Source organism: Pogona vitticeps, chromosome 1 (assembly GCF_051106095.1).
Source record: "Pogona vitticeps strain Pit_001003342236 chromosome 1, PviZW2.1, whole genome shotgun sequence".
Classification (NCBI taxonomy): Eukaryota; Metazoa; Chordata; class Lepidosauria; order Squamata; family Agamidae; genus Pogona; species Pogona vitticeps.
In genome coordinates this window covers 291877978-291901558 of record NC_135783.1, presented here as the reverse complement: position 1 = coordinate 291901558, position 23581 = coordinate 291877978, and the positions used below count along the sequence as shown (strand labels likewise).

Below are 23581 nucleotides of genomic sequence, written 5' to 3'. Positions count from 1 at the left end.
GCCAAGTTAGCATCTCAGATCCAATCAGGAGCAGGATCCAAAGTTGGGGTACAGATGACCAATAGAAATGTAGTACTTTTATGGCTCTTTGTTTGTACCATTATAAAATGTATGTACATGCATCTCCTCGTGATCTTCTCTGCTCTTAAGAGAAGTCCCAGCTGACCATTTCTTTGCTACCTTGCGTCTTATCCTGTTGTCCTCGCCGGACATCTTGAACCCAGAATTGGCCTGTAACAGTTTCACTTAGTAGAACAAGTAATGGCCTTAGATTGTAAGACCTGACAGGACTTTTTGGAGGTCATTAATTTGTAGGTTGACCATAAATTGCAAATGACATAAAATGATAACAATGTAACACAAGCACCTACTTCTAAGTCCTGTTTTCTTCTCCTGCTGCCATGCATTTATCATTCAAATTTTCTGTATCAGAACAAATTAGAGTGGTATTAAGGGATGGAAAAATTTAATGGCTGAATATAATTCAGTCAGAAAAATTGACTAAACAAGTAGGAGTATATAGAGAACTGATTAAATTTGAAGATATTATACAAAAAAGGAGGCTGTAGAAGGCAATAAAAGTAGATAAGGAATAATAGGCATAATATACAAGATATTAATAGAGGCTGAATATAAATTAAATGGTAAAGAGGTTTGGAAAAGCGTTTTAAGGGAAGAAATCAGCCCAGATGTAAGAAGACGTGGAATACTATAAAAGAATAACGAAGAGTTTGTCTAGAAGGATTAATGAATATTAATAGTAATATGGAGATGGTATTTAACACCAGTGAAAATGAATTTAATGAATAAATATTACATGTATGCTGAAGATGTAAAAAAGGAATTGGCACCTCTTTTCATATGTGGCGGATGTGTGAAAAGATGCAGAAATATTGGGCAGTAGTATTTAAAGAGATCAATTAAATTATGGGCTTGAATATACAAATGCATCCAAGTATTGTCTTATTAAGTATGCTTAGAAACACCAATATACTGTAGATTACTTGTTATGTAACAAGCTCCAACTGAATTTTGGCAGATCTAAAATCATAGTTTTTGGCAAATAATTGATGCCCTTTTCCTGGTCTTTCAACAGTAATACTATCCAGCAGGTTAGAGAGTTCAAGTACCTGGGTGTCTTTTTTCACTAGAGACTCACAGGCAGACAGCGGTTAATTCAGCAAAGCTTTCAGTGCAGGCTATCTTGCGCTTCCACCGTACTTGGGGCAATTCATACATCCCAGCTACGCTGCAGATTTTTAATGCCAAATCTGTAGCATAGCTTCTTTATGGTGTCCCCATTTGGATGCCTACATTTCACAGCTCTATGGAAAATTTCTGTATAAAATGTTTGGCCTGCCTCGCTGTGTTCCTTATCTGACCCTATGCCTTGAAGCTGGCCAGCACAGGCTTGAGGCCCTTGGCTTGGCTCAGATTTTTCAAGTACTGGTTCAGAATATATTTTTTTCTCAGCCCAGGACATCCTGTTTCAAGCACTGCTCTCTGACAATGTATTTCCAAAGGGTCTGGCCCTATTCATCAAGAAAATCAAGACTCTCAGGTTGTCACCAGATCTGTTGGACTCAATACCCCCATCCCAGGTATTCCACATAATCAAAAATAGAGTCTTGGATATTGAGGGGCAAACTCTGCATAGTGCAGCACTAAAGATTTTTCTCTCTATACTTCCAGCTTCTCCTCTCCCATGTCAGGTGACCAGATTATCTTTATTTTTTAGATCATCCCCAGGACTGCCGGGTATTCACCCTTGCTAGGTGCAATGTTGCACCTTCCAGTTTGGTGCAGGGCAGATTTATGGGATTACCAACAGAGCTGAGAGTGTGCCCTTGTGGCCAGGGAGCTGAATAATTGCAGTTGTTTCATTGGATGTGGTATCAGGATATCCACCTGCAATACTTGAGCCCTGTCCTTTTCTCCCACTCTGGCTGGGGTGACCCAGATAAAATCTGGCACCTGCTGAGTAGCACTAATAAGGAACTTACCCAGACAACAGCCAGATATATCCATTCCATCATGCAGAGGTGTCACATTATGCTGTGACACACCATTGAGCCCTAACGATGTCATCTGGTTATCCCCTGGCATATATGATTTTTAACATTTTACTGTATCTCACTCTCTTGTATTGTATGCCAATAAAGGTTATGAAACTGAAACGATAATGGGAAAAAGGGAAATAATTACTATTATTGTAATGATTGCAAGACTGATGTTTGCAAGCAACTTGAAGAGTAACGATCTGTTTACTATGGAGGAATGGTATAAGAACAGTCCAGTGACCTGTTAGAAAGCTTACAAATTTTATTTTGCATGTTTTGCGGCATACCTCATCACATTCTTGGAGCACTTCCTCAGGCAGATACGTAGTCATGGGGTTGGGTGGGGCGAATGTGAAAGAGAAATGCAAAAAGACCAATTTTTTTACCTATCTTTACAGTGGTGATGGGAAGGACATTGTGGTGAGGACGATGATAGGCCACCCATCAGTGGACTGTTGCTCTCCCATCCAGGGCCTGAGGGTATTGAAACAAATAAGTGGCAGGTAAATTAACAAAGGTGGCGGGGGGGGGGGGGACTACTAAGGAAGACTGAAGTTCCATCTGCTCTATAGGTTCCCAACTGAACTATTTTCATCTGCTGTGCAATCAGAAGAAGTTTTCTTTTTTAACTACACTCACGTTTTCTTCACAAACTGCTAAACCTCAACATTTATCTCTTATCCCTTGGTGAAAGTAACAGAGGGATCCCAGGCTGTACCTGTCAATCCTGCCCCAGGGAAGGGAACTGGGCAGAACTGAAGTGTTGCATGTTAATCCTCCCCTGTTCTAATAAACCCTGCTTTGTTACAACATTCCTGTCTGGAGTTTATAGAGGACAGGATGGAGGAAGGGAGCCGATCTGACTCAGCTGGGGTCGGAGGGGCTCACAGACATCCTGGCATAGATAAGCCGATTAAGTCATGTAGGTTGACAGAAACCCTGTGTCCAATCCAAGTAAAAGAGATAAGAGTTTAACCTCGGGATGAACTCCTGTGGGGGTCGGATTGCAATCAGAAAGGCCCAAGGGAATAGAAATCAGTTTGACAAACACTGGTTTTAAAAATGTAAATCCTACATTACTGCTACTTCTTATTCCTCTTCTACTGGAGGTGGCAAGGCATCATGGCCATTCTGATTTTGGCTGCTTTAACAGCGATGTAACTGCATTCAGACCAGTCTTCAAACTCTGAATGGAAGATACCTTCAACTGAAAAACCCTTCCTGCACTCGTTTGTTTTACCTTACGTGATCAGTGATAACAAACGGATTTTTTTTGTTTCTGATTTCACCTGAAGTGACGGATCCTTCACTGCAGGATTTAAACATGAGTATTTGCTGAAGAAAAGCGAGCCGAGGAGCCAGTAGCGTGTTATAGCAAAACATATATATATATTTTTGCAGCTGAAAATAACAAGTTTTATTTGGAATAAGCTTTCGGGGATTGCACAGCAGCCCGCATCTTCAACCATTTTACCAGGTTCCATTCATCTTCAACTGCTTTTTCGTGCATCTAAAGAAACAGAACCAACATGAATTTGACCCAACTCCGGGAGGCAGTGGAGGACAGGAGGGGCTGGCGTGCTCTGGTCCATGGGGTCACAAAGAGTAGGACACGACTTAACGACTAAACAAACAAACAAACAACAACAAAGAAACAGATTTTAAGGTGCCGCACAGGAACAATAATAATCGCGAGCATAACTTATAATAACAATGCTATGTTGTACAGCACAATGTTATACAGTAGTCCAAAACAAGATCCAATGGCGTTCAAAGGAGCATCCTTCCAGGAAAGGTTTTAGACAGGATTTCTTTCTGCTCTTCTTTAAAAATTCCACAAAATATTTCGGAATTTTGATTTTTTTAAAATGTCTGTAATACTTAGCGGAAGCCACTGCCTGGACGATGATTAGAAGCAGAAGAAAAGAGGATGCGCGGAGCCAAGCGTTGTGAGCACCTGGCGCCGTCGTCCCGCCCGCGACTGCCAGGGCTACGGACTTTCCTGCTGCTGCAGATTCCTCGCAGCCCCGCCCACCCCTCGGGCCTGCCTCCGCCTTCCGCCCTCCATTCCCACCCCCTCCTCACACGAGGACGGGCTGATCTCGCGCTCTGAGTTCCATTCGTCAGCTTGGCTCAGCTTTTTCCTCCCCCTCCGCCGCTCGATTGGCTCGGTGCTCGCTCGCGACACCGCACTCGATTGGTAGGCGCTCGACCAGGTAACCTGGCCTTGGTAGTAACCCGGAGCAGCAGCAGCGGCGGCGGCTGTAGGTATAGTAGGAGAGATCGCCGGCGGGTTTGGGTCGTCGTTCCGTCCGGGACCAGACCCCAGCCAGTTCGGCACCAACTACTTCCCACCACACTCCGGTCCTTCCCGGGACTCGAGTGCGCCAGGCCTTGGTCACTCTCTGCATCAGGTAGGCTCTGGGCCTAGAGAGGCTCTGGGCCTGGTTCTTCTTGAGGGGGGGGCGAGGTTACCAGGTTCTCTCATGCTGGGGAGAAGCCGCAGCCAAGGCGGCCCTCAGGGGTGGGCCGGAGGGGGGAGGGATTTGGTGGCAAGAGGGGAAGGCTCGTAACTGAAGGGCGAGATGGATGGGTCACAAGGAAGTAAGGCTCGCCCGGCGCCGAGCTTCACCACCCCGCCCACCTTAGGATTTCGGGCGCCCCGTCCTCCTCCCGACGAGGTTGCCCGGTGGCCGCCTTTCCTCTCTCCGACCGAGAGAATGAGGTCGCCGCAATCTGGTTGCCCCGGGGACCCGTTCCTTGACAGTAAAGAAGGCCCGTCTGTTGGGGCATTTCCGGAGCCGTCTTTCTGGTGAATAGGAGGCCTTTATTTAGAGGCGGATCTTGTTTGTTATTTTCTGATTTTCAAAATATCACTTGAAGTATGCAAATTCTTCCATGCAATCTCTTTTCTTTCTCTGTAGTTTTTCCTCTTCCGTGGTGGCAAAAAAGGGGTGGCTCTATCCTAAAACGTTGTTATAGTACAGTCCTGTGCACTTTTAGCCGAGACTAAACCCAGTTCAGCACAATGGGATTGCATTGATGGAAACGTTTTAATGGGGAGCCATTATTGTGGATGCTACACAGATTTCATATGGGACTAAATGTGTAATCTTGTGTATACATATATACTTTTGAATTAGCTTCACTAAACCCATTGGCTTAATGCTCAAATGCTCAGGATTGCATCGTAATGCAGTTCTTTGCCAATTGGGGTGTGTTTATGTTTGTGCTTGATACTCTGAAAGAAGAAATGGGACCTACCTTCTCCTCAAAAAATGACAGGCTAACATTGAAGGTAGGCACAATAGAAATAGGTAAGCGAAAAACCTTTATAGCTGAATGCTTTCCTTTCAATTTATCTTTGAAATGTAGATTAACTTTAGTTATTTTAAAATGCTGTCTGAACCCACTTGTTATGATGTATAAAAAAGAAAGATAAATTTTGCCATTGATTTCTAAGAGAAGTATCTTAGAATATATATCGGATGGTTCTCTGGACCAATTTTGTTGTGCACTAAATATAAAATTATTAGAGGCTGCGGAGATCCAAGCACTGTACCCTAGTTAATGCAGAAAAACAACATTTCACTAGGAAAGAATGATAGCATTGTTTCTCTAGAGATGCAGTTTCCTCACCAGTTATTACATCTAATCATATGATAAAATGGTTTATTGGATATAGCTATGTGGATATCATGTGCATTTATTTTTTGTAGATTGGAGTAACGTAACTTTGCTGTACAAAGGCGTTGGAACAATGATATCCACAGAGTTTACATTTTGCCCTAGCTAACAGTTCTTTCTACTTTTTTAGTTTTGCCTCTTTAGTTTAGTTTTGAGGATACCACACCATTTCCCCCAACATGCAATGCTCTGAATAAGTAAATATCTCTTAAAATGTTGCAAATTTTCAGTCTCATGAGTAAAATTAAGAAAACATGCCCTTTAGGCTACATGGGTATCTCCCAGTCCTCAACAACAAGGCATTTCCTGCTATTTTTATGCCATTCTGTAGCTGGTATAGCATTATGCTATCTTGTCTGTGTGCATATATATCTGTGTATGTTGTGTCATCAAATCAGAACTGGGTTAGAGCAACCATAATGGAGCTTTCAATGTGAGAGAGTTATTTATTTAAAGAAGGGTTTTACTAGAGCCATCCTTGCTGAGTGTTCATTGCTGAGCAGGGATTCAAACCCAGGTCTCTTGAGTTCTGGTCCTTCACTTTATTTAGTAGACCACAGGGGGTATCGAGAGTCATAAAGTGGTGTGAAACTGCTAGCATAATGCAAAAGAAAATGTGTTTGACAGATACTTTTCAAGATCACCCAAATGCAAAAATAGGCAGTACTGTACCTTTATAGACCACTAAAAATCATCACATAATAAACATGTAATCCTCTCCCTTTTGGGGCACAATATAATAAAACAGATGCATATATTTTACTATGCATATATTTTACTATGGTACTACAGTACTACTTTTGTATTAGAGGAAAGTAAAATTCATGATGACTTTTTTGACATAGGCCATCAGAAAAAAAATCTGAGGATGTTCTTGAGATTTCTGTTCTGGTGGTACGGTGAGAAGGGGCCTGACTCAAATGTGAAGAGACTATGAGCATTGTATGCTGTTCTTTCCAGGTTGAAGACATTATACTGATTAGGATAATGTGCTATCTGAAACACTACAGAAGTTAAAATGTATCCCTGTTCTGTTCTTCCCCTTTTGTAGTACTCTGCAGAAGTGGATGTTAACTTGAGGAAGTCAAGAATCTATTTAAAATGTGTCTTTCCTCTCCATACCAATGATATAGTATGGAGAAGAAGGTGTCCTAAATTCTGCCTTTCCGCATAAAGCTATAGAGTTTGAGATCTAAGTAGTTCAAGGCTGTATATGCTTAAAATAATCTGTTAGATAATTTGTGAATGCAAGCTTTTCTGCAGATATTCAAGGAAGTAAATTTACAAATGTCTTAATTATTTACTGAATTTCTATGACAATTAGTAAGTTATTCCACTTATCTTCAGTTACATTAAATTAACTTGGTCTACTCCAACCTGTGTAAGGATTACTGACTTTAATATTGTCTCGGAGGTTGTTAAATACTTGAATGGACTTGCCATGTTATTTTATTTGCTGTGTTTAAGAAGTGGTTCCTTCAGTTTCTCATTATAGAATCTGGCATTTTAGATGGTCATCATCTTTGTAGTTAATCTTTTGAATTATTTTCCACTTGCCAGTGCTCTTTTACTGAGATATTCAGGTAAACACAATCTGTGTGTAACCTCTCTGCTAGGAATTGTTGAGCAAGAGAAAATAACATCTTGAGCTTTGAAAAGTAGTGCTTGTGTTCATGCAGAGTATATGATGGCATTAGTTTTTTAAGCCGTATCATTCCTTGTTGCCTCATTTCCTTTGTTGACATTTTTCTTAAGAGTGTCTAGCCAGTCATTCCTGTTGTTTGTTTTTAATTATTTGTTAGTTCTTCATTTGAGATTATCTGGAGTTGTTTTAATTTAGCCTCCTATTTTTTTCTCATATGCAGTTGCATATAATTTATGAATCTGAAAAAATATATAATCTTACTGTTGTCATTACTGAAATTGTCTAGAGCAACATATTGTACAAAATACAAATTGGTCTAAAGAGTAACGGTCAGCAGGAAGTAGCAGGTTAATGCTTTAAGCCAAAGTACTGGAACATTTGAATGGTAGAGCTGAGAGGTTGCATACTGTGGAAACTACATAGTAGTAAACCTGTTAAATGAGCTTTCACTGTTTATTGCTAGTTTTGTTGTGAAACAAAGGCAATGGAAGTATAAATGCATTCTAACACTGTGTAATAATCAGTATTTATTAGAATATGGAAGTTAGAACACATAGATTTTACTTGTTTTGGCTACCTACCTGGTCTTCTAAGGAAGTTTGGGTGAGAGGACATTTACTTTAAGGTTACATGTCTGTTGAAAGAAGTATCTCTTTACATATATAGTGAGGCTTGTTCCTCAGTAAAAATGTAGGATGGGAGTAGGGTTCCATAATATTTCTGGAAGTATTTTGAAATTCCAGAAAAAGCAAGTGATGAAGAATATTTGGTGCAGAAAAGACAGAGTCTTAGCATGCTGTTAGGATTGCATCCTAAATAAGTAAAAACATCAGAGTGAACAAATTTACACCTTCCAAATCCTGTTGGAGGGCAGCTCCATTCAGCCTTAGCATAATCAGTAGAGAAGAGGTACGCAAGCTGCACTCCAGCTACATTTCAAGATTGATGCACCATATTTTTCTGTTTATAACATGACCCAATGTATAAGATGACCCCCTTTTCTAAACCCCAAATTTGAAAATTTGCACGATCCGCACCCCTTTGGTCCTGAAGCCTTTCATGACTGCTTCATGATCAAAGGGCTACTTTACCCTGAGGCTTTACAAAAGGCAGGGAAAGCGGCTGCCTTCCTTGTATAAAATGACCCTCAATTTCTTTGTCTAATTATTTAAATAAAAAGTGTTGTTTTATACACGGAAAAGTACCGTAGTCATCCTTGCATCATAGGAAAAATTGACTCAAGAACATATTGTGAATTGGGCAGAAATTTTTATCCCCCGAGTGTAGAATTTTAAAAGTAAGATGAAAGTGCTATTTGCTGGATAGTTATGAAAGACCCCTGTTCTAGAGGTGGCAGTTTAGTGTAGTGCCAAGTTTCAGGCCTTTCAGTGCTTTAGTACCTTAGAAAATATTGATCAGAATCCTGTTGTACAGTGTGTGAATGGTATAACATTTAATGGCATATTGCCATAAGCAGGATGGATAAAAATCTGTGATTTTCAAAAATTGAATAATTTAATTCAATTTAAATAAATTTGATTTAAATCAAATCCAACCTGGCCATAAGTTGAGAAATCTCCATAGATATTAGCTATTACATGCTGAGTCATCTGAGTAGATATGCAACAAATAATGCCTACAGAAATTTCTGTAGCCTCGTGGCGCAGTGGTTAAAACGCTGTACTGCAGCTAAAACTGTGCTCACGACCTGGGGTTCAAATCCTAGGTAAGCCGGCTCAAGGTTGACTCAGCCTTCCATCCTTCTGAGGTCGGTAAAATGAGTACCCAGCTTGCTGGGGGGGGGGGCAATGTGTAGCCTGTATAATTAAATTGTAAACCGCCCGGAGAGTGCTTGTAGCGCTGTGGGGCGATATACAAGTCCAAAAACAACAACAACAACAAAAAAAAAACCTTACACCAATTCACTGCCAAAAGGTGTCCCTTTTGCATAACTGTGAAATGGGATTTTGGCTGTTAAATTGCTGGAGATCCTGTTTAATACATAGTTTTCCTAAGCAGTGTCTTTTAATGTTTTGTGAGATTTAAATAGTTTTTGTCTTTGCTGCCTTGTTTTGTTGCAGCAAAAGGCTAGTGATGACTGATTTAAAAATTGCTTATAAAAGTTGTATTTTTTTGAACCACTTGGGTTCTGAAATGTTTCTATATGCCTGTATTCCTAGCCAAAAAGAAACAATATCAGGTTGTGGAAGGGATTGTGGAGTGATTTGTAAACCTTTGTCTAAAAAGATTAGGAGTGGTGTCCTAATCCACAGCACCAGAGGTGAAACCTACCACCTTTGAGCTGTTTCTGCAGTTTCCATTTCACGACTTGTTTTAAAAGTGAAATCTGGCATGGCATGCACATCTGATCTTGGATTTTAGAACTTTTTTTTTTATTCTTCTGCACCACTCACAGCTGTGTAATGCACAGCCCGATGTAGATTCATGTGGAGTTGAAAGATAGCTTAAATTTGTGATTGAAGTATATAATCCAATCCTTGTCTTCACACTGTGTACAAGGACCACACCGTTTTTTAAATATTTTTTGTTGTTCTTGGTTTGAAATGACAAGTTTATCCTCTGAGAGTACGACAAATTGACTTTCTATGATTTCATTATTAGTTTATAGATTTTTGAAAAGCACTGTGTAGAAGAATTGTAGGTTGCCTTTTTCATCTTTATGGACTGCGTTCATAAAGATTTTGCCATCTACAGATGGCAATATGTCTGGAAGACTCAAATACGGGGTGGCTAGATTTATTGGATGAAATTCTGTGGTACAAATTTACGCCATCAGTGTCCATATTTTTTTGTAAATGAAATTTCTGACCACCTCCTCCCGCCCCCGAAGTTACAAGGCTCCCTTGATATCCCTTTTCTCTTGGGGAAGCTGTTGGTGGCTTCAGGATGGAAGATAGTGTTTCAGTTCTGAAAGCTGCCACTGGTGGTGAAGTCATCCCTGTGGCATTGATTTTGAAATTAAAAACCTACCTCCATGGCCCCCAATGGCTTCGTGTGAAAGGGATTCCACAATGTTTCAGGAGATGTGGAGGGAACTGATTTTTTTTAACGTTCCAGAAATACTTCTGCAGCTGATTACATCAACAGCCTTATGTTGCATTGCTGCATGGACAGGATTCCAGCTAGTGAAATGTTCTTTGTGAGCTCCACAGTATTCTTTTCAAAAATTTGGAAAACTTTTGGGGAAAACAGCTAGGGACTTCTGTGCGTAGCCAGTTTCTGTATTAGATGGGAAAAACAGGAGGAAACTTTATGTGAGAATAGCTTTTGCTATACTGGATTTCTACTTAGCAGGCCTGTACTTAGTTGATGAAGGAAGAGAATACTGTATGTGGTGAACTGCTCAGCAGGCTAAACATTTATTTCTGGAAGGGAAGTGCCAACGAGAGCAAGAGACTGTATTTAACTCTGCAGGAATAAGGGTCTACGTACTAGGTACTCGAAACACTGTTCCCATCTGTTCTTTATTATACTGATACAGATACACACATTCTGTGAACAACAGTGGCCAGATTAGTTGGAGCCCTCAAGCTTGTGATAAAGAAGACTTGGGAAGAACACATTTCTAAGCAGTACAACTTTTTTGGACCCCTATGACTTAATACTTGAGACAAGAGCAAGGAATGACTTTGAGAAGAGCTTCCAGGATTAACATTTTCATGTCTACCGTGCTTATGGTTGTGAGTGGTATAGCATGTGGGTGCTTTGAGAGAGATGGAACAAGGAATCTGTTCTGCATGACTTATTATCTACTTATCTAAAAAGTTTGCTCCAAGTAAAATAGTGCACATAATTCAAAATTTGTATTGAGAAGATGGTTACAGTGCAGTCAATAACAAGATTATCAAAAGATTTATAAAAAAACAGTTGCCTGTAAAATAACTCAAGAATAGATTTATTCTGGTGGTATATGAGCTGTTTGATCCAAAAGAATACCTTTTTTCCCTGCTCCTGAATAATACTGAAGTATGAATTGGGGAAACATACGTTGTGAGTATATTCATAGGATTGATTGTGTTCTCCTCAGTATCTTTTCCCAGGATTGTAAACTTTGTTAGTTTCAAGGCAAGATCAGGAGGAGCCAAATACAGCAGGTATGACTCCAGTGAAGTGTGGGACAATAATAGTACAAGAGGCGTTATACAGTGGTGCCTCGCATAGCGATCGCTCCGTTTAGCGACAAAATCGTTTTGCGACAAACATTTTGCGATCGCAAAAGCAATCGCTTTGCGATGTTCCCTATGGGGTATTTTCACTTTGCGATGACCGATCATTGCAAAGCGACCATTTTCGCACAGCTGATCAGCGGTTTCAAAATGGCCGCCGGAAAAAACATGGCCGCCCGCTGTTTTCTGGGACGGATTCCTCACTTAAGAGGCACCAGAAATGGCCGCGCTATGGAGGATCTTCGCTGAACGCTGAGTTTTAAGCCCATAGGAACGCATTAATCGCGTTTTAATGCATTTTTATGGGCTTTTTTATTTCACATTGCGACGTTTTTGTTCTGCAGCAATTTTTGCAGAATGAATTAACATTGCAGTGTGAGGCACCACTGTACTTACATCATGTACAGACTTGCCCCCCCCCCCCTTTTAACCATTCAGTGCTATTTATGTACATTTTTACTCTTCAGGCACTTTTGAAGATCTCTAAAAAGTACTAACAAGGAAAGGGTCCATAGATAGATTTTTAAAAGGTATTATATTTCATCTTTCTTTTAGAGTGGACTCTTCAGTGGTGCCTCGACTTACAAACGTCCTGACTTATGACCATTTCGAGTTACGACCAGCTCCAGCTGCAAAATTTTGCTTCAACTTCAACTGTATTTTATTTCTTAAACAGTATTCTTGTTCTGTTTAGCTTTCAGAAGTAAAGCCAAAACATGAGATGTTAAAAGATGCCCCCCCCCCCCGTGGCCACATTCTTTATCCAGTTGTCTGAAAATTACAAGAAAATTTAGATGAAAGCAAATTTTGTAGCAACCTTTCTAAAATTATTAGTACTTTGACTACTGTTTAAGAATACTGTTTAAGAAATAAAATACAGTGGTGCCTCGACTTACGAACTTCATCCGTTCCGGAAGTTGATCATAACTTTAAATGGTCGTATGCCGAAGCACCATTTCCCATAGGAACGCACTGAAATGCAATTAATCTGTTCCAGCTGAAGAAAAAAAAATCACAAAAAACCACTGCAAAACCCATTGAAAATGTGATTCCAATGATACTTTGACTATTGATAGTCCTAAGACTTGCTCTTAAATTTATTGTGATTCCTTTAGATTTATAAGTGAATGTTTTGTCTGAAACAGTCAGAATCAGAAGGTTTGTTCTGAAAAACAAATAATGTTATGCATGGCAAACAAGAAGGTATTTTATCATTAAGAATGGAAGTCTTCCAAATACAGACAGGAGCTTTTGCTCAGTTTTGTGGAGTGACTGCCTGATATTTTGGTGTGCAAAATGTGAGACTATTTTATGGATTGCTGCTATCCACAGTGTGTGAGTCGGTTACAATAAAACTAGTTGACAATCTTCAAGTAGGAATTTGATAATTTGAGAAGCACCTCTTGATGTTTGTGATTCTGCAAGAGCAACAAATTTATTTATTTTCATTTGTATGTTTCCTTTTTCCCTGTTAAAGGACCCAAGGTGGCTCACAATAAAAGTACCGTATTTGCCAGCGTATAAGATGACTTTTTTGCCCTGAAAAAGATGCCTCCAAGTGGGGGGGGCGTCTTATATGCCGGGTGCACCCAGAGTGGGCAGCACGTAGTGCATGGAGTAGGTGTGCAGCACCAGCGAGAGCAACATCTTTGTGCCTGCCGGCCCGCGTCGAGCACTCCACTGACTCAGGCACTTATTTGGCAGGAGTCGTGCCGACACCGCCTCCCCTCACCGTCGACAGCAGGAGCAGCCATGGCAATGCTGCCACCTGAAGGAGGAAAGAGGAGAGGTCAATGAGGAAGAGGAGGAGGAGGAGGAGGAAGAAGAGGAGGTGGCACCTCTTCTCCTGAGGAGGCAGCGGGTGGCTCCGGCTCTTAGGCACTGCATGGCCCAGCAGGAAGCAGCATGGAGAGGCGAGCCCAGCCCGTGAAGCGGGCGGAGCTCGGTCCCCACCGGCTCAGTCACTTCCTCGCACAGTTGCCCTCATGGAAAGCAGCAGCAGCAGCACCGCCTCCTTCTTCCCCGTAACCTACCACCATGTTGTCTGGGCGGAGAGAAGCTGGCACGCAAACGCGCCTGCGACAAGCCAGTGCTGCCCCGCTTGTTGCCAGCGCCGCCGCCGTGCTGGGCTCCTGAGGAGACTTCTGGAGGCCAGGCGAGCGAGCAGGCGCTGGCCTCTGCCTCGGGCCAGCTGGTAGCCTGCCCCAGAAACTTGCTTTCCTTCTCCTCCCTCTTTGGCCCCTCCGGCGGGGTAAAAGGCAGAGGGTAGTCTTATACGGCGAGTATATAACAAATTCTATATTTTGAGTGGAAATGTTGGGGTTGTCTTATACGCCCAGTCGTCTTATACGCGGCAAATATGGTAAATGAATTAAAACCACAATACATTATAACACAAAAATTTGAACAACTACAGTGGGGTCTTGACTTACGAACGACCCTACTTGCGAACAATTCAACTTACGAACCCACCCTATAGGGGAAATAAGGACTCGACATACGAACGTCCCTCGAGTTACGTACAGGGAAAAAAGTGCCCCCTCCCTGCCCTTAGAGGCTTCTGGAGGGGAAAAAAGGGTCAGAAACTTAAAAATAAATAAAAGAAAGTCACTTACCAGGCCTTGGTAGCCCCCAAACAGCAGGAAAAAGAGCAGAAAAGAGCTAAAAGCCAACACCAGCAGGGAGCCTGGCAGCCACTTTGTGCTTCTCCCCCCCGGCTCCTGCACCCTCCTCTCCCCGCCTATCAGTTGATGGGCTGGCTCTGAAGAGGCTTGGGGAGGCTTGCTCAGCTCCTAAAAAGCCTGTCTGTGTGTCTTTGTGCTGAAAAAATCAGCACAACATGCTTTAAAACATGATTTAAAATTGGCTTCGTTGAAAAAAAAAAGATTTCTAAAGTGCTTTGCAAACTGTTCCCTGCCTTCCTCCGTTTCCTGAACCTAAGGGAAAAAAGAAAAAAATATCCCTCTCTAATGGCAGAAGGTGGAATAGCAGCTTCCCATTAGTTTCTATGGACGGAAAAGAGCAGATACACATTAAATGGTTTTCAATGCATTCCTATGGGAAATGCAGATCTGACCTACGAACTTTTCGACCTAAGAACCATCTTCCAATATGGATTAAGTTTGTAAGTCGAGACCCCACTGTAGCAGTATTAAAATAATTAACTAAAACCGTTAAAAGCCTTTAAGACACATTAAAACACACATAAAATAGTGTTCACTCAAGATCAGAAACTGCCCAATTAGTTAGGCTTGTACAGTGAGATATGTTCCATCAGATAGCTTAGATAGCTTAGACCAAACCTGTATAAGGCTTTATAGTCATAAACCATAGGAATTATTAGTATTCTGGGTGTAACTCTGCATTTACGATCAGTTCTTGTTTATTTGTATAGTTCTGCTAGACCAAGGGTGTGTAATTTCCAAAGGCTGGTGGCTGCACACACCTTCCTCTGGACTCTAGAGGGTTATGTCGACTTTGCTGCCACCAGGTGATCACTAAATCACCATTACTTCAGGAAGATGAAGATTCAGTTCCATACTTCAGAGGCTTTTAAATATAACTTTTGTTTATTGATATTGTTATGCTGCCCCCTGCTTATTTAGACCTGTGGAGGGCTTTTATTAAAAAAAGAGAGAGAAAGGGAAGTGAATGGAAGTCATCCACTTAACTGGAAACCTTCCAATGATCTAAAGGGGACCCCAAAAAAAGTTAGAATTTCCCCATACATCTCCTAGAGAGCACAAGGGGTAGTTTCTTTGTTATGAAGTATTTAATGGTTATTTTGGGGGCACTGTCTATCTTCACCTTAGATCTATGACTTATTTTTATTAGTTGACAAGTATATCTTGTGAAAAGTGTCTTGTGTTGAGCTTGGATGTGATTCAGATTGTGTAATATAATCTGGATATGTATAATCAAACATGTGTTGTTGTTTAGTCATGCCCGACTCTTCGTGACCCCATGGACCAGAGCACGCCAGGCCCTCCTATTTTCCACTGCCTCCCCTTCTCCTCTTGCCGTCACACTTTCCTAACATCAAGGTCTTTTCCAGGGAGTCTTCTCTTTTCATGAGATGGCCAAAGTATTGGAGCCTCAGCTTCAGGATCTGTCCTTCCAGTGACCACTCAGGGTTGATTTCCTTTAGAATTGATAGTTTGTTCTCCTTGCAGTCCAGGGGACTCTCAAGAGCCTCCTCCAGCACCACAATTCAAAGGCATCGATTCTTCGGCGGTCTGCTTTCTTTATGGACCAGCTCTCACTCCCGTACATCACTACAGGAAAAACCATAGCTTTGACTATTCGGACTTTTGTTGGCAAGGTGATGTCTCTGCTTTTTAAGATGCTGTCAAGGTTTGTCATCGCTTTCCTCCCAAGAAGCAGGTGTCTTTTAATTTTGTGGCTGCTGTCTCTATCTGCAGTGATCATGGAGCCCAAGAAAGTAAAGTCTGTCACTCATGCAGTGCACTTCTAAACATATTTACTCAGAAGTAATTTCCGCTATATTTAATGAACCTTGCTTTCTACTACCTTTCCACTATGTCAGCTTAACATTACAGCCCAACACAATGTTCTCTTCAGTTAATCGTACTGTAGCTTTGTTTCAGTTAAGATTTCATATTGACTTCAGCGTTTTGTACTATTGAATAGTTCATGAATGGCATACAACAAATGAAGTAGAAAGGTACGAGATTCTGGAGTCTGTCAGCTTAAGTGGCTTTGGGTTGGACTATTGCTGATACAAAAGATGCTCATATCATTTCTTGTGGGCTGTGTTTCCCATAGAATACGTGACCCCCAGAACTTCAGTAGCTATACATGATTGTCATTCCTTACATACTTTAAAATATTTTCAGTTTTGTCAAACACAGATTTCATCTGTCCTACATGGACTTTATAAGCATTGAAACACCCCATGATGCTGCTTCTTTTTCCTCAAGTAAATCAAGGCTGCTGTTCTTGCAATTGGCCTTGTATCTGATACTTCCTTGTAATCAGTTGTTTACTAAAAATGTTTGTCATCTAATTTGTTCTGCAAAAAGATACCTTTTTCATGTCTGTTATGTCACAGTAAATTGATACCCTTTGCAAATTAAGACAAAAATAAATGGATAGTATTAGTTGTTGCAGGTAAAAACTGCAGTCTTTGAAATATGCTTAGGAAGGAGACTGGGCTTTTGATGACAGTGGTTCAAAAATAGCACCACTCTTTCTTTAAAAATATGTGTGTGCACATTTACACATGTGTGCACTAGAAAAGAGAAGATACACTTTGTAGGGCAAATATATACAGTGGTGCCTTGCAAGACGAGCGCTTCGTTTTACGATGAAATCACATAACAATGAAGTTTTTGCAATCACAAAAACGATCGCAAAACGATGTTTCCTGTGGGGGAATTTCGCTTTGTGATGATTGGTTCCCTGCTTCGGGAACCGATTCTTACAAAATGACAATTTTCCTACAGCTGATCGGCAGTTTCAAAATGGCCGCCAGGTAAAAAGAATGGCCGCCCGCTGTTTTCTGCGATGGATTCCTCGCTGCATGGGCAGCGAAAATGGCCATGCTATGGAGGATCTTTGCTGGACGGTGAGTTTCAAGCCCATAGGAATGCATAAAGCGTTTCTATGGGCTTTTTATAAGGGACGTGGTGGCGCTGTGGGCTAAACCGCAGAAGCCTGTGCTGCAGGGTCCCGTCGCTTGTCCCAGCTCCTGCCAACCTAGCAGTTCGGAAGCATGCAAATGCGAGTAGATAAATAGGTACCACCTTGGTGGGAAGGTAACAGCGTTCCATGTTTAAGTCGCACTGGCCATGTGACCACAGAAGATTGTCTTTGGACAAAACGCTGGCTCTATGGCTTGGAAACGGGGATGAGCACCGCCCCCTAGAGTCAAACATGACTGGACAAAAATTGTCAAGGGGAACCTTTACCTTATGGGCTTTTTAAAACCGCTTTACGATGTTTTCATTCTACAGCAATTTCGCTGGAACGAATTAACATCGTAATGCGAGGCACCACTGTACCTGCTTTTAAAGATGCCCTTCATGCGACCTCATCAGGTTTCTTGAAGAGAAGGAAGTTGTGGAACAAGGAAGACCATGGTTGTTATTTGTTTGTATCTTGATAGGGTACATTGGTTCTGTAGGTCCTGGAATACCAGAACCTGGAATTTAGGGAGAAACCACTAATAAGGCCCTCTAGTAAAGATTTTGGATTCTGCAGCTCACAGCAATTTTCATATGTGGACTGAAGTTAGTAGCTGTTCTTAGGTTAGTAAGTTATTTCAGAGTGCTTTTCAGCAAAAGAAGCATTCAGGATCAGAGAAGGTGCAGGAATGAGTGAATGCTAGCAGCAGAAGTGAAAAAGAGAATTCTTATAGTTGAGTTTTATATAGAAAATTATGCTGGCCTGAAACTCATTTTCCTTACAAATCCAAAGAGTTATGAAGAGCAAAAAACAGGGACAGCAAAAGATCATTAACCACCTTTGGTTAATGATCTTTTTAATCCAAACAAGCTAGGATTGCTGAATGAATGCGACTTTTTCTTTCTGTGAGGTACTAGATCTATGGCCTGATTTTTTTGGTTCTCGAGAGGAACTTTGACATGTACCTTTGGCTAATTAGAATTATATGATTCCTTGTTCTGTGTGTGCATTCAAATCATTCACTGAGTCCATTCTGCTTTCCCCCAGATTCTCTGTCCTGTATGTACCATCATTGTACATGACAGTTCTCCAGCCTCTTTGCAAATCAGAAGACTATTATCTCATGCGTGTATATTTTTTATGTCTTACACACGTCTTCTGGGGCACAGGCAGTTGTGTGTGCTGCATCATGGCAGCAAAGGTACAAGTTATGTCGAATATGCTGTACATTCTTACATTTTCTTATAAAGAATTATTTGCATTGCTCTGTTAACATAGAGGCCCAGCGGTAGGTCACTGACTCAGACTACTCACTTAATTCACAGCAAGAATTTAAGAAAAGTACACCAGCTTCTTCTTAAATACTATTAGTCTAGTATTATACTTCAGGTCTACAGTATCTCACAGTGGCCCAAATCCTGTAGCTTAGTGTAGTACATCACAACTAGAGTAGGCCTACTGAATCAGCAGAACTTAGTGAGAAATTCACTCACCAAATACCTGCTGATTCATTGGGCCTGCTCTAGTTGCTACTTACTATGCTAAGCAATAAAACTTAAACCTTTATGTTGTCCAGGTTGCTGAAGCACAGAATTCGTAAACACGGGAATTTTCTATTTCACAGATGCAAGTATGATCCCATTTTACAGATTGGAAGTATAAAGCTAAGCAGTTTGGCTAGATTAATTTTGGCTTTACACAAAAAGTGAAGGCATTTATTAATAGTTTGGCTTTCCTGATAAATAGCTGCATTTAACAAGTAAATAAATGTAAGAAATAATTTAGTTCTTGCACATAAGAGATTACATATGGAAACTTTTTTCTTGGTTGACAGAGACATTGAGCCTGGATTTGGCCTGTGCCAAAGCAAGCAGAATTAGCCTTACAATGTTTTTGTGCCTAATGCAGATGCAGTAAACATGTGACATGTGTTCATTTCCCCCTCCCCATATGCTTCCAAGTCCAGCTTAAAACTAGATTGTTTGAAATGCAACCAGATGCTCTTATGTGGTTCCAAAACACAAATACAAAATTTAGCCCCTGATCCACAAATCAGTGTACATGCATATATCCAGATACTGCTGCCACTGTAGGGCTGGCAGGCATCCATTCTCAACTTCACTGTATTTTTAATCCCTCCTCAAATACACATGTGCTCAGCAAGTCCCGGTAGGTTAACATTTTTTCTTATTGTAACTGAATTTTCTGTTTTTTGGCTGCTCTGAGGAGGTGAGGTGACAAACTAATGGGATAGGAAATGGTTTCTGCCTCCACAGTGGTTGATGTAGGATCTTAAACCATTATTGCCCCCTTCCCTATAGTTCATCCTTTTTCCATAAACCACCTCTTCCTTCTGCAGCTAAGATGGTCAAAACACAGAAGGCACTGAGCCTCTCAAAACGTCCCTCCTCAGGTATTAATTTTTTTTTCTTTATCAAAGTCAACTCACACTTTTTAAAATGGTCATACATATAGATAATTTGGGACATCTGAACCATGAGGAGAAGTTTAATGCATAGTACATTGGAATGATACTTTGAAAGTACTGTCAAAGAAAAGCAACAGAAAAACAAATCAAGCAACAGTACACAATATTCAACCTTTGCAATGGTATGCAGGGTTATTGGTGTATCTCAGCTAGGTTAATGTGCTGACATGAAAGCTAAACTAACACTTTTAGTCACTCAATGTATGCTTGTGAAAACAAGCCTTAATTTATTTGCTGGAACTATCCTGCATGTATTTTAATGTAGTAAAAACACTTTTCTTAAAAATGCATTAAGTTCCTTTGCCAGGTAGAATATGTTGAATCTTCATTTGGAATGTTGAAGAGTGTGCCCAATGTATGAGCATTGGGATGTTCTTTGTGTTAGATTAGTGATTTCCACAGGTGGGAATGGAAAGACGTTTGATTTGTGTTTACATACGGAAGTACCCATTTTCAACTGCCAACAAAAGGGGAGAATAATTTCTTTTTGGAAATCAGTATACGCCTGAGGCCTGGGGTTTGCCATGCATTTCAGAGGGAAAAACAATTAAAACATCCATCTGAAGCCATGCTCATACTTGAAAATTGTCATTACAATGCATACAAATGCATATTGAATTTAAAGAGTTGCATCCATTAGCAAAATATATATCAGAAATGATGTATAAAATGTGCACAGATTTCTGTGTGAAGAGAAAATACAGAATGGGGATAAAAGAAGAATGATGGTGGAGTTCTGAGTAGTGCAGTAGCCAATTTTTTGCTTTCCACCTATCCAGCAAGTTGCTATATGGGTGACTTTGGGTTTCTCTGTATTTTAAAGTGTAAAGACAGAAAGTCTTTCATGTCTTCTTGCTTCTTTCCACATACCTGAGTTACCGATTTACTCTCGTGTGCGAATCTGTGTGTGAATGCATGGTTTTTCTGTCTAAGAACAAAGGAAATGGAAGAGACTGAAAAGTGAAACAACTTCCCTGGAAACCATAAAGTAACTATACAGTAACTGATTGAGTGGTATTATAGATACATTGCTGTTCTCCAGAGAACCTAGTTTGAATCTCATGGTAAAAGTATGGATCTGGTATTGTATTTTAAGCTTTAAGGTTTACTTACATTACAGTGGTGCCTCGACTTATGACCATAATATGTTCCAGAAGATGGACATACAGTGGTGCCTCGCAAGACGAGCGCTCCGTTTTACGACAAAATCGCATTATGATGACGTTTTTGCGATCGCAAAAGCGATCGCAAAACGATGTTTCCTATGGGGGAATTTCGCTTTGCGATGATCGGTTCCCTGCTTCGGGAAGCATGTAAGACTCATTGGAAATGCACAGAAAACAAACAGAGCAGATCGGAAATGCACAGGGAACAAAGGGGGCAGGTTGGAAATGCAAAGAAAACAAAGGAAAAAGCAAGGGAAGCATGCAGGACCCATCGGAAATGGGTGGAAAACGCAAAAAGCAACCAAACCCCTAAGACCCATCGGAAATGGGGGGAAAGCCAAAAAAACAAATAATCCCCCAAGACCCATCAGAAATGGGGAACCCCCGCAAATGCAGCCAACCCCCCAAGACCCGTTGGAAATGGGGTGGGAACCAACCAACCAACAACCCCCCCAAGACCCATCATGGCACAGAAACAACCCCTTCAGCTCCAAGCCACGTTGCAAAACCACCAAGAACAGTTTTTAAAAAGTAGAAAACAGCACCTTACCTTACCAGGCAGCCTGAAGCCTCCCTGCAAAAACACACACACGATCACTCAGAAGCAGAAGGAGGCAGTCCCAAGCCTCCTCCGGCACACACTCTCTAACTGGGGGCAGAACTACAAAGAAGCAGCCTTGTCGCCACCTACAGTTAGAAATTTGAATTTCCTGTCTTTTCCCCATGCCTTTTTCTGTTTGTAAATGGAAGCTCTGGTTGCACGTAGAAGCAAAATTTTGTGGCTGGAGCTGGTCATAACTCGAAATGGTCATAAGTAGGGACGTTTGTAAGTTGAGGCACCACTGTATAACAAACGAGTATGTTTTTTAGAAAGTGTGGTATAGGTTCTAGGGGATGGACTATCAGACAAGGACTCTGGAGACCTGGGTTCAGATTCCTGTTCAGCCATGGAAACTTACTGGGATGGTGGCCGTTCCTTGAACACATCACATACTTTGGGAGCCCTATAATATTTTGGAAAGCAAAACTTGAGAACTTGAAACATTGTCATTTTTATACTACTGCCTCCAGAATCAGTCACCCTACTCCAAAACACAGTGAAGACTTAATTGTGCTCAACACAGACTAGGAAATTTTAATAAAATATATACAGATTAACTGAGTTCACATAAACTTGATCTGTTATATTTGAGAGACTCTCTGGAGAAAACTGCCAGCTTTCTGTAGCAAGGAAGATTTCTGATTGCTCATTAAAATATTCATCTTTCTAAGCAGTTGATAACTTTACTTGGGTCAGCAGTTTGGTAATTCCTCATAAAGATTGTAATGAGAACTCTCCAGTTTCATGCTTTATGCTTTAGCTGCCAGTAGTATTTGAACAGATCCTTCTCTTTGGAAATCGAGTTCCTAGTGTGCTTGATCTGAACTTATATATTCTGATTCAACCTAATTGTTGGGTAGTTTGGTTCGGTTGCTGATTTCTGCCTGTGACAAAACCTACATGGAACTATTGAGGAAATTAAAGGCTTACGTTTTATAGAGACAGGAAGACAAAAAGTGACATGGCAACACTAAACTTAATGCGTTTGGCTATCTTATTTGTTGGCCAGAATCCATTTGAAATATTTATGCTGACATAAATGCAGCTCTGCATAGCCACTTTTTAATGAATCTCATTTAATTCATAGTACCATGCCAGTTCTGTGATTAAAATAAAATAGTTTGACAAGAGTATCTGTTTAGCAGACTGGACAATTAAACAGTGAAGTACTGTATTCCTATTAAGAGTGGGACCTTCTATCTGCTAAATCCCTGACCATAATAACTCTGTGTTGCTGATCATACAAATTAAGTCTCAGAAGAAGAATTTCTTAGAAAAAAAATATTCAGGATTACCAACTGCAGAACATTCTTTGTGGTATGTCTGAACTGAAATTATTTCTCCTGAGCCAATCATTCTGCAACCTGAAGTTTTAATGATGTAAGCCGCTTTGGATTCTTTTTAAGAAGAAAGTCAGGATAGAAATAAATAAATAAGACGTGCTGCATGTACTGCAGCTATAATGCGGGTTTCCCCTGTTTTATATTCTAATAATGATGATGGAATACTTGGGTGATGTAGGATATAAATAATGACAACTATCAGCCTTTGGAAATGTAAGGTTTGGACTTAGAAAATATTTCTTCCCCATTTAGATTTCCATGAAGAGAGTCTTGCAAGTTGCAGATGGCCCTTTTGTAGATTCTTGGCTTTTCTGATCCAGCGCTTGTTTGTGACTCATTCCTTTGCACTGAGAAACTAAAAGCCATGAAGGTTGTGCCAGAGAAGAATGCTGTGCGAATCCTGTGGGGCCGAGAACGAGGTACACAAGCTTTGGGAGCGCAACGACTTCTGCAGGAGCTAGTGGAAGACAAAACGCGTTGGATGAAATGGGAGGGAAAGGTAAGGTTCTTGATGACACATTTGTAAGATGGCCTAAACAGGGCGAGATGCCTAACTCTACAGCAGAACATTGGAGTGGACAGACATTTTAGCTCAGTGTTGTCCGAAATGTCTAGTGTTCTGGACAGGACTATTTTTATAGCTGTACCTCAGAATGTTAGGAACTGAACTTGGAACCTGTTCCAAAGCATGTGCTTTTGCTTTAAGCTGTAGCCAGTGTGTGGCCATTTTATCTGTGGGTAATGGAGCTTCGTATATT

The 23581-nt window shown here is 40.9% G+C and overlaps 1 protein-coding gene across 3 annotated transcripts in view; it reads left to right on the top strand.

Moving 5' to 3' along the window:
• Positions 1 to 4247: 4247 nt before the first annotated feature.
• Positions 4248 to 23581, top strand: part of AMBRA1 (autophagy and beclin 1 regulator 1) — a 213486-nt gene continuing 194152 nt past the window's right edge. The window contains exons 1-2 of one of the 3 annotated variants that reach the window (XM_072986012.2): positions 4248 to 4324; positions 23076 to 23322. In XM_072986012.2, the coding sequence (XP_072842113.1) occupies positions 23188 to 23322 (135 nt within the window). In that variant the 5' untranslated portion in view covers positions 4248 to 4324; positions 23076 to 23187. Of the gene's footprint in view, positions 4475 to 23075; positions 23323 to 23581 lie in introns of all 3 variants that reach the window. The other 2 variants (XM_072986011.2, XM_072986013.2) reach the window with 2 other exon arrangements.